General features: G+C 40.1%; 1 protein-coding gene across 1 annotated transcript in view; it reads right to left on the bottom strand.

Moving 5' to 3' along the window:
* Positions 1-301: 301 nt before the first annotated feature.
* The window catches only part of CSMD2 (CUB and Sushi multiple domains 2), a 1000214-nt gene continuing 988124 nt past the window's right edge, over positions 302-12391 (bottom strand). Inside the window, exons 66-70 of the mRNA XM_044668787.1 lie at positions 7587-7748; positions 5724-5836; positions 3394-3484; positions 596-734; positions 302-461 (exon numbers count right to left, since the gene is read on the bottom strand). Of these exons, the coding sequence (XP_044524722.1) occupies positions 302-461; positions 596-734; positions 3394-3484; positions 5724-5836; positions 7587-7748 (665 nt within the window). The remainder of the gene's footprint in view (positions 462-595; positions 735-3393; positions 3485-5723; positions 5837-7586; positions 7749-12391) is intronic.

Below are 12391 nucleotides of genomic sequence, written 5' to 3'. Positions count from 1 at the left end.
GTTTACAAACTTTGTGGACAGCCTAAAGCAGGGAGGGACCACGGCTAACAGTACAAAAAGATGTCAACAAGCTAGAATGATGCAGCGATTCCAACAAGTGGGATGGTGCGTGTATCTCTACCTACGTTCTGCATCTCTGGATGGGAGGTCCTGTACACAAAGTTATATGTGAGTGTGTGTGTGTGAGAAGGAACTTAGTAAGCTCCTGGGATGGGCTGTGGATTCTCTTCCTCTTCCAATCCCCTCTCACCAGCTGCCAAAGATGGCGCTCTCCTTGGCATTCGCAGCAGCGCGGTGCCTGCTATACAGCCGTGCACACTGTGCTGACCGTGAACTCGGCCTCAGGAGCCATGATGTCTGTGGGCTGGAGGTTGCGGTCATACATGGGATTCTCAAAGGTGGCTCGGACATTGGTGTTCTCATGGCCGGCATAGCCATTAAATGGGACTTTGGGTCGCCGCCTGTAAGGGGAAAAAAAGACAGGCGGGGAAGGAAAGGGCAGAGAAGCAGAGCGACAAGGTCAGATCACTTCTTGCTTACAGAGCCGCTGCAGTTCTGGTGAATGCGATGGAGTTCTGATTGGTAAACATCATACCTGTGTTTATAGAGATAGAGCACAAAGCCAGCAATGATGAGACCAATGAAAGGCACGAGGATTGCTGCGGCCACTGAGCTGCTGTTGGAAGCCAAGTGACGGCCAATGGATTCAGGGTCTGTCTCCAGTCGGCTGAGGTCTGTAATGGACAGTCACAGCTACAGTCAGAGCCTAATTAGTCAGCATGGGGTGCAGTTGTTGGTAGAATAAATTATTCAGGTCCCTGGATGAAGTCAGGAAAGCCCGATTTATGTCTGGAGAACATTCCAAGTTTTTAACCACCTTCCTCCTCGACCATGGCACTAGACCTAATTAGGTGAATTTACAAATCTAAGCTAAGGGAGCCCACAGTAATAGTGGAGGTCAATATTTATTTTCCTCCTTGACTAGGATATCTTTATCTACCCAGGTCTAGGGATCCAGGTTCTTCCCTGATAACACAGGTGTGTCTCCAACTATACTGCCTCTCTTCTCATCTTCTCCCCTTATCCCAACATACACCAGCACATTTAAATTCATGACCCTTCCTTAGAACAATACAACTTCTCAAATCTGCCCCAGTCAGCCTATTTATGAATCTGGAGATAAGGATATGGAGAGGGATGATGACAATTCAACAAACATTTATGGGAATATACTCTATGTAAGGTACTGTGTCAAGTGCTAGGGATACAAAGTCAAAAATTAAATAGCTGCTGTCCTTGAATAACTTATGTTCTACTGAGAAAACGTGCCCACGCAGACACATAACATAATGAGGAACATCATAGTAACCAGAGACTGTGCACATGATTGCCGTAGAAGACATGAGTGTTGCCTGCCACCAGAAGTTTCAAGCAGCAATTCTGCAACTCACAGGTTCACTAAAAGCCATCAGGCTTCAGGTAAGGGTTTAACCAAATGTTCTCCCAGTTCTCTTGGGTGTCACTCTATCGCTCTAATCTTTACCTGGCCAGTGATCAGAAAGCAGACCTGGAGCTAAGGGTCATTGTAATCAGACCTAAGCCACACTTAAATAAGGAGTTCTATAACTAAACACACATGCCTGCCTGAGAGAATAAGGCAGGTAAGGTGTGGTCTGCATCCACTGCAGACCTCATGATAGAGAGCCACAACTACTCAGCCCTTTGGTGAATTTTATGCTTAAGATCTCAGGCAACTTCATAATACCACCCCAATGCACAAGACTTCTTCCAAGAATACCCAAAAGAGTGTGCTGGAGCCAGCTCAAACCAGTTCATAAGAGCAAACTTAAATTTTGAGTGTAAACCTTTACACCATAGAAATCGGCAAATGTTACAAATCAGAAATCATGTTTTGTTGATTGTCTAGACCAGTGATTCCCAAAGTGGGCGCTACCACCCCCTGGTGGGTGCTGCAGCGATCCAGGGGAGCAGTGATGGCCACACTTTTTTGTATTACATTCTATTCTGAGTTCAATAAATAGCTTCATAATTTCCAGGGGGCACTAAGTAATATTTTTTCTGGAAAGGGGGCAGTAAGCCAAAAAAGTTTGGGGACCCCTGGTCTAGACTTAGGAAAGTGTTGGAGAAAATAATCAAGATTAAACTTTAAAGTGTGTGGTATATACAATCTTTCCTCCTGAAGAGTGGGTTGTTAATCATTTGCCAACATACCCCTGGACTCAACAACATGAGAAGACACAAAAAACTGGCACATGGGGAAAGCTTCACTGCTCTGCAACACTGAGGCTCTCTTGTTTTCTTCTCTGACAGCACACCTGGCACTACATTTATAAAATAAGGACCAATTTAGGGAATATTAGCTCAGATACTTGCTATATCTCTGTACATTTATTTATAATGGGAAAGGCTGATGGATTAAGCATTCAAAGCCTTCCATTATCCATTTCCTCACACCTTTCCAGCATTAACTCATACTACTCCCTTCCTATGTTCCAAATGAACTGTACTAGTATTCTCTTCTAATGCTACATAGTTTGTTCCCTAGGAGATTGCTTCTACTCATTGCATTCCTACCCATCCTTAAAATCTCATTTCAGAGCCAACCTCCTCCAGAAGCCTTCCCTCAGTCTCAACTCAGTCATGGTCTTAATCTTGCTGGGCTTCAAAAAGCACCTGATTTCCAACTGACCTATACTTATCTGAGTCAGCTATTGGCAGAGTGGACAGTGCTGGACTTGGAATCAGAAAATCCCAAGTTTGAATGTTGCTTTGAACACTTGTTAGCTATGTGACCATGAGAAAATCACAACCTCTCTCAAGCCCAGCTTCTTCATCAGTAAAACAGGGAAGACATCAGTGCTTACATCTTGGCATTTGTTGTGAGGTTCAAAAGAAATAACATAAGGAAAGCATTCTGCCAACCATAAAGTGTTATATAAACATGAGCTATTATTGTCATCATCACATGATGTATGTGTCATAGGCTCCAATAAGACTGTGGTTTCCACCAGGGTAGGAGCCATTGGTTAAGAAAATTTTGTAAATCCTCAAGAACTAAGCACAGTGTTCTTCATATAGCAGGTGCCTAAGAAATGTTTGTTGAACTGAATTTAATTCAGGACTTTTTCCTCCCAGTTCAGTTCTCTTTCTACCACTCATACTGCTTCCAAGTACATTCCATCAGGCCACAACAGAGTTAAGTGACAGATACATTTCTCCTGTCACCCACAGCATGCATGGCAAGCTTCATTAGTAGCATTGGGGGGTAACCATGACTCTTGTGAGAATGAAACTTTGACAAAGGCACATAGATTTTGCCCCTTCCCTGATCTATGCTCAAGTATGATCATATAGTCCTTAAACAAACTTTACCAATTCTCTGAAGGCCAAAATGTCCAAAGTCTTGTCCTCGGACAAAGCCCTGGTACACAAAAGTGCCACCTCCTGAAGACTCAGAAGAAACCTATAACATAGAAGGGGTGAAGGTAGAAGGGGAAAGGGGAAGGGAAGGAGGAGGGTAGGACAAAGAAAAAAGCCAAATAGTCAGGAATTCTGCTTATTTATTCACACACAATTCTACATATTCACACTCAGATATTCTTTAACTTAAATGAGTATACGATCATATGCAGATGCACAGATGCTGGCACATATTTGTGTAGCCACACAGATATAAATACAAGAACAGAGACACAGAAGCACATAGACATGCCTATGGGCACAGATAGGTTGGGGAACATTCACCTAGTCACATGGATCTAGACCTACACGTTGGAAAAAAAACCAGGCACACTAATTTTGTTGTTCAGTTATATCTGACTCCTCATGATCCCATTTGGGGTTTTCTTAGCAAAGATGCTAGAATGGTTTGCCATTTTCTCCTTCAGTTCACTTTACAGATGAGGAAACTGAGGTAAACAGGGTTAAGTAATTTGCTCAGGGTTTTCACAGCTATTGTCTGAGGTCAGCCTTGAACTCAGGTCTTCCTGACTTCAGGTTCAGAACTCTATTTACTGCATCACCTAGCTAACATAATCAACTCACACAGACAAACATAATACATTCAAAGCCACTTATTCCCAGATACATGCATCCCCCTCAAACAAACAAAATCACACAGGTGTGGTGGCAAAACCAAATGATTCCATTATTATCACAGTCAAAGCTATTTCTCCTTCTCCTTAGAGCTGGAGAGACTAGTTAAGTTTGGTTTTGTCCCAATGCCCCACTCCATCATGAACCTTCACAAAAGACCAGCACAAGGCAAAGGTGGCTGGAAATATTAATTCCTTGAAACACCTGGGAGAAGAGGAAGCCTTTATTGGTTACCCTGAACTACCTGACAGGCCCAGTGCCCTCACTATCTATGGCCTAAGATGACTCTAAATCCTCTGCCTGTGGGACCCCTTTGGCTTTCTTCCTGCAAAGCACCACTTAATTAATCTCCAGATATGAACTTTCCAGAACTGTGCAGGAAGCCCAGTACATAAGCTATAACCCCCAAGGGGACTGCACCTGGTTTAAGAGGTCTGTGTGGCAGAAACAACTACTATTCCCACCTCCTATCTCCCAACTAGAGATATTGGGTCTTCACTGTCTCCCTGGGAGAACTTAAGGATGAGGTTTGAAGCCTCAAAAAAGAGGGTTTAGTGACTGAACCAGAACTGATTTTTAGGGGCCTTCTATAATGGGGCTCTGCTTATAGATATACTGTTCCACTGTCATTTTTTCAGCCCCATAAACTATCCTGCCTTTTAATTTCTCCTTGTGAAATAATATCCAAGCCATGCTACTACATTTTCTGTTCTGAGTCCAGGAAAGATTTACTAATCATTCCTGGGATTAGGCAGTAGGACTCATACTGGGGGAAAAAAACCTTTGACTTCTAAAGATTGTGGGTGTCAGTGGGGTTTGCAACAATTCAGAGATTGAAGAGGCCTTAGGGATCTTACAGTCCACCTCTTAAAAGAGGTGTTATATCTTATAGATGTGGGAAGGGAATTTCCCTCCCCGTTATGTCACTTTATTTGATGTCATCAATCAGCCACCTGGAGGTCATTTACCATTGAGATGTGCAGGCATAGATAGGCCCTCAGAGAAAGGAAGTTGAAATCAACAAGATGGGAAACTGATCCCACAGGCACTGTCCCACCCTGTGTGCCAGGCAAATTAAGGAACTATGATTGGTTCCTGAGATGTGACATGGGAGAGCTAGTGGGTAGAGAAAATGGCTTATAAGGTGAGACCAAGGGAGTGCTCGCTTTCTCTCAGTTTCTTCTGGCTGGAGCTTGGAACCTGAAGGAACCCCGGTAGGTGGTGAGCTTCGATCCATCAAAAGGCAAATAGGGTAGTAAGCTAAGCTACTCTCTAGCTCTTTCCTACATTTCTCTCACTTTACTATCACTACTATGATGTAATAAATCTACTAAATCTACTAGCAGTCTCATGCTTTAATTTTAACTATTACCCATAAGAAGAAAGAGAGGCTTATAGAGAAGCAACTTGCCTACGATCACAGATATTTGAGGATCAAAGCTAGGCCAGAGCTTCATCAGCTCCATCTTGCTGCCTTTTGCAGGTTCTTTTACTCTTTCTCCCAGGAGAAAGTTGAAGGAATCCCAAACAACAGTGAAGATGTAAGAAGGGGAAGGGAGAAGGAAAGCTGAGTGAAGGAAAAGTAGGGGAGATGTTACTGGACTTACATGACCATCTAAGGCCCAATTGTCATCCTTGAACTGGCTCACAGAGACATCCTTAGGGCTCATGATGTGGTAAACTTGGAGGAGGAGATGGAAATCTTCTTTCTTGTAAATACCTAAAGAAGGAAAGACAGACCTATAGTTCAGCAGGTCACAGGATTTCAAGATTTGTATAAAACTATGAGTACGGTTTTTTGTCTGTGATGGTACAACGATGTTTATTTGTGTGCATGTAACGTGTGTGATTGTGCTTATGTGATTGAAGATGAATGTGGCTTGAATCTGAGCATCTGTTTGCAAGTGTAGATACATAATATGCTTGCATATCTAGACCAACTGGACTTCTTTGCCTCTCAGGCCCAGCATTCCATCTCTTGCCTCCATCTTTTTGTTCTGGCTGTCCTTATACCTGGAATGCACCTTCTTCTCCCACAATCTCTCACTTCAAGAAGTAGCTCCAGTACCACCTTCTGCATGCAACCTCTCCCAATCCCTCTACCTGCTAGAGCTCCCCTTCACCAAAATACCTCCTATTTCTCTTTATTTTACATATAATTAGCTCTGTGTGCATGCATATCTGTGACTACTCATGACAGTGACAAGCATAGGTATATGTTGGAATATATAAATATGAACATGTATGTGAGATTGTTCAAGTATATATGACATTCAACTCTTCTTTATCTACATGTGGAATATAACTTAATATCACAGCTATTGAAAGCAGACAATGAATACAAATAAAGACAGCACAAGAATAATTTATATTTGCAAGATCTACAATATGGAAGATTTGTCTTTCAAATAAACCTAGCTGAGATTACCATTAGGTTACATTACATTATATTTAGGAAATACCTAAACTTATATGCTGGGAGACTTAGTCTTCTGCCTTAAAATGTAGCATTCGACTTTCCTTGTCTAGGTCCTTCCATCTACCTTTCATACACTTGCCTTTGGCCTTTGGCAAGGCCTTTCCCATACAAGATGAGAACCAGAATGGGGATCCAGTCATGGATTTTATGTGTTGCTGTTAGCGGTACAAACCAAAGGAATGGTTTAATCTGCTCCTGGTTCCAGAAAACATTGAGGTGAGGTGAGGAAGAAAAGGTTTCCTGCTCTTAACCCTGACAAGTTCTTTGAAAGAATAGGATTTGCAAATGGGGTGGTTGAGGAATCAGCAAAAGGAGCATGATATGGACCGGCTCCCTGAAGTCACACTAAGATTACTCATGAGAAAGGGTGATGTTAGATGATCTGAACAGGAAATTGATCTCTCTTGATTAGGTAACTGCTTACGGTGAGGAAAGCTTTCCTTGGAAGACTCTAATGAGGCCAAGAAAAATAAGACTTCCATATCAAAATTGGCATATCTGTGATTTAATAATAATAATTGTTTTCTGTTTCTGTTGCTAGAAAGCCTTGAATACTGGTATTCATAGCCATATGTCTGTCTCAGACACAAAGAGACAAATTCACAAAGACACACAAATGCACACACAAAAACACTTAACATTCTTCTTGCTGACTAACATACACACTTATAAAAACAGAATACACAGCATGCACGTATGCGCGCACACACACAACTACTGGTGTATTCACATGTTGATATTTTCCCTTTTCCCACTGACAAACATTTATCCAAATAAACAGACACAGGGTTCACCATTATCTGACAAACATTAGGGCCACAGCTGAACTCTTCCTGGTGGCAATACCTACATTTCAGCCGAAGGCAATATCATGTGAGTCACTATTGAGACCAAGGCAAACATCTTCTGGTGCCTGACTCTGAAACCCTAATTATGCATTAATTCCTCCAGTACTCCCCACCCCGCCTCCCATCAGCTTCCTTCCCCTTACCTGATGTGTGTAGCTCGACCCTATCTTGGTCTATGAGGGTGGCATTGACCTTGCCTGTGGCTGGCTGGAAGCCCATCACCCTCAGTATGGCTGGATGCCTTTTTCCCTTGTACTCATAGGACCCTTTCCAGAGAGAGTTCTTGGCAAACACATCTCCAGGAACTAAAGGTGTCAGAAAAGAGAAAAGAAGAAGAGTTTGTGTGGTGCAGAGAGCAGTCAGGGACTCAGCTTTGCCTTTCCCATATAGCCAGCAAACAAAGGCTTGGGGATTTTCTCTATTATGCAGAAAATAACTGGGCTCCCTGGTCTTGGTACAGCATGGGAGCAATAGGAAGAGTAAACACATGGTCATTCCTTTGAAGCACTTGTAGTTTAGTGGGGAAAAACAAAACGAGGCATTCAAATAGTCATTTTTAAATAATTGATGTGAATGCTGTTTGAAAAAGAAAAAGGAGCTGCTGTCAATGTTGCTGGTTTATGTTTCAGGTAAATTCTGTTCATTATAACGGGGCAGGCTTCCTAGAAAAATGCTGTGACAGGGATCTTGTAACAAGGACATTATTCACACCCACACAGCACTTCATGTATTTATTGTTACAATGACTGAAATATCTGAGTAATTTAAAAAGCACTTAGAATTGTTAACTTCTCAATGAATGCCCCAAATAGATAAGACTGCTGGCACTATAGGGATGAAGCGAAAGGAGACAGGTGTGAGCAAGGGGATTATGAGAGTGTAGAATATTGAGCTGAAAAGACCTTAGAGATAAATTAATCCAAGTCCCTCATTTTATTTAATAAGAAATGGGCAGAAAAAGTAAGTTGCTCAAAGTAACACAAAGGGTAAAAATGGTAGAATTGGGATTTGAACCTAGATCTAAATTAAGCGCACTTGGATCTGGGCAGATGAAAGATACAGTATGAATTAATCCAAGTTCTCTTAAACTGCAAGTTTCATTAGGATAGACTAGGATATCTTTTCATTAAGCTTTGACTCCTCCAGTACCTAGTCTTATGCTCTTTGATGTTTGGTAGGCTAAAAAGCATTCTTTCCAAGTGTGATTCTTTTTTCTCTGTGAAGTCTTTGTGAAAAACTACTAAAATTCCTATAGATTGCATGCCCCTTGGTACTAGAAGGGACCTCAGAAACTATCTCATTCACATCCCTGAACAGGAATTCCCTCTATAACCCTTGTGAAAAATAATGACCCAGGCTTTTAAGTCCCATGTAAGCCTATCTCATTTTTTAACAACTCTTGGTTTTGGGGAAGCTTTTTTTTACCCTTGAAATCATATTTAAATTTGTCTCTCTATAACTTTAACTCATTACTTCTACTTCTCTCTTTGTGTAAGCAGAATAATCTTAATTTCTTTTTCGTGTACCAGCCCTTCAAAATACAGAAGAGCTACCATTGCCCGTTCCTTTAATTTTCTTTAGCTTAAATCTTCTTAGTTCTTCCAATCAATCCCTTTAAGCTAAGAACTCAAGATTTTTCATCATCCTAGGTGCCTTCATCTGTATATTTTCTGGGTTATTAATGTTTTCCCTAAAATATGGTACCTAGAATTAAAATCTACTTAGAACAGAGTACAGTTGAAATATCCCTTTATTCTTAGATTTTATGCCTAACTGCAGTCCAAGACTATATTTGTTTCCTTGGCTAGGCTACAGTGTCATATTATTGGCTAATAATGAGCTTGCAATATGTCTCCCTACCCCCAAGACTTTTTTGACATTAATTGTTGTGCAAACGTGACTCTTTCATCTTGTAATTGCAAAGCTGACTTTTTAACATAAGTGGAAGATTTGACAATTATTCCTACTGAATTTTATCTTACTGGATTCAACCCAACTTCTAGCATTTCAAGACTTTTTTGGGTCCTGATTCTATCCTGTGTGTTTGCTATCCCTCCCAGATTTATGCCACTTACAAATTTGAAAGGTTATCATTTATCTCTTTATCTAAATTACTGATAAAAAATATTGAACAGCACAGATCTTGAGAAATTCTACTAAAGAGCTCCTACTAAACTGATAATGAAATTTGAAACTCCTGAGTTTAAATGAGTCTGGAATGAGGGGTTTTATCAAATCCTATATTAAAATATCATCTTTACTGCATTCCTGCCATCTACAAGTCTAGTAATTATGTCCAAAAATAAATAAATAACAGTCTGCCATGAACCATTTTTGATGAAACAAATTTAGTACTGATAATAACTTTTCTTTTTCTAAGAGTTCACTTAACTGTTTAATGTTTGAATGATGCATACTAAAACCTTGCTAGGAATTAAAGTCAAGCCCACTGACCTAGAGTTTACAGACTCTATTTTCTTCATTTTCTGAAAATCACATTAATTTTTGTGTTTCCTCAGTCCTGCAATACTTTCCCTATGTCCTCCATAATCTTCCAAAGGCTCCACTGATAGGGGACTATTTTCCAGTTTTTTCAGCACTCTAGTATATATTCTTTTTGAAACTAAGGACTAAAACTACTCAAAGTCTTATTCTCTTCTATGTAATATTTTTCTTTTCTTACATATCATAGAAACTCCTCATTAGTTTTGTTCCACTCTCTCCAATTCAAGGATCATTCTGTTTGGCAGAAAGAATAGAAATAAGAATTAAACAACTCTACCTTGACTTTGTCATTCATCCTTCTCTTTGTATATGTTAGCTTTAAATGTACTTTGTCATTTTTGTCATTCAACTTAATTTGAATTTTATCACTATAGGACTTGCCATACTTGATTTCATCCAACATTATCTGCCTGGGCTTCCATCTTCTTTTATATGTCTTTTAAAAATTTAAATTAGCTAACACTTTCTCTACACATCTACTTTGGTCTCTTTAGCTAACTCTGTCTTTTCTTCCTCTATGAAATATTTTAGATTTTTAAAATTTTATTAATTTCTTTCCTTAAGAATCGTTTTTTTTAAAAACCCTTACTTTCCATCTTAGAATCAATACATAGTATTGTTTCCAAGACATAGAGAGGTAAGGACTAGGTAAGTGGGGTTAAGTGACTTACCCAGAGTCACACAGTTAGTAAGGGTCTGAGGTCAGATTTGAATCCAGGTCCTCAGATCTCCAACCATGGCTTTCTGTTTACGGAGCCACCTAGCTGTCCTAAGAACCTTATTCTTGAGAACTATGCTTCCTGGACTGATTTCTAGCTGTTGATTTTAGCCCATGTGATCCCACTTAACCTTAACCTTTTTTACAAACCCCTTGAAATCTGTTCTTTTAAAATCTGTAACACATGTCAGTTTATGCATGATTTTTGCCTCCTTTTCTATCATGAATTGTAAGATGGAGTCATCTTAAGGTTCACATTGTTTCTACTCCACCAATTCATTCCACCTTTTGAAGGATGAAATTATTATTAAAACAAGTCAAGAAATTATTAGCTGCTTGCTCTGCTCAGGAATTCTATTATTACATCATGCCACCATGATAACCCTTAATTTCCTCCTCCTCCTAAATTCACCTGCTACTGCCTCTTTTTTGTGGAGGTGTCTGTAACCTATTCTAGTGACAATATTGTTTCTATTTCTGCCTCTATGTCTTTTCACTGAAATGTTTTTCAATATTATTCTGTGCTGTTTCATGGATTCCTTCACATAAGTAAACCACAATATAAACTTATACTTGGCTTTTATCTAACTTATGTTTTATGAATGAAGTAATTTTTTTCTAGAATATATTCCTGTCATCAGCCCTCATCCCATCAATTTTCAGTGATGCCTGTGTTGACAAATTTGCCATCCTGGATTACGATTTCTAGTTCTCTTTCTTTGCTATCCATGTTTTGTGAATAGAAGTTTCGACACTTGAAGCCATGGGTAATATTGCTGACTCCTTTCTTAAATTGTGGTTGTAATGATTCTTATTTCCATTGTGATTCTTATTTTCAAACTGTAACTCTTATCTATAATATCTATCTTGGCAGGTATATACGTAGGCAATTTTCTCCCTGTGGACTACTGCCTGCGTAATCTTCCTTTTGTATCATTCAGATCACACCACTCCTCTGCTCATAACCTTCAATGATTCCCCTGCCTAATGCAGTGATGGGCAAACTATGGCCTGTGGGCCAGATGTGGCCCCTTGAAATGTTCTATCTGGCCCCAGGACATTATTCCTAGACTGACGAATACAATGCATAGGATACAATACAATGAAACTTGGAAAGAGTTTCCTTAGAAACAGACTGACAGATAAGCATTTCCTTTCCTTTGGTCCCCTCTTTAAAAAGTTTGCCCATCACTGGTCTAATAAATAAACTCTATTTCTTTTTTGTAAACTCTTACCTTCCATTTTAGAATCAATACTGTATATTGGTTACAAGGCAGAAGAGTGTTAAGGGTAGGCAATGAGGGTTAAGTGAGTTGACCAGAGCCAATGAGCTGGGAAGTGTCTGAATCCAGATTTGGATCCAGGACTTCCTGTTTCCATGCCAGACTCTCAATCCACCGAGCCACCTAGATGCCATCTCCATGTATTTCTTAAATCTGGCTCTAACATAACTTTCCTGGCAGATTTTATTTTACTTCTCTCTATGTATCTCATGTGCCTTAGTTTCCCTCATCTGTAAAATGAGTTGGAGAAGGAAATGACAAACTACTCCAATCTTTGCCAAGAAAACCCCAAATGGGGTCACAGAGTCAGATACAACTGATAAAATGACTAAGCAACAAGAACAACAAAACCTCATGTACTTTATGTTCCACCTGAATTGGATCGCTCTCTTCCTCATTCTCATCCTGTTTTCTCTGGTCTCCATGCCTGTGTACATGCTAC

Source organism: Gracilinanus agilis, chromosome 3 (assembly GCF_016433145.1).
Source record: "Gracilinanus agilis isolate LMUSP501 chromosome 3, AgileGrace, whole genome shotgun sequence".
Lineage (NCBI taxonomy): Eukaryota > Metazoa > Chordata > Mammalia > Didelphimorphia > Didelphidae > Gracilinanus > Gracilinanus agilis.
This window is presented reverse-complemented; position numbering and strand designations above follow the sequence as displayed.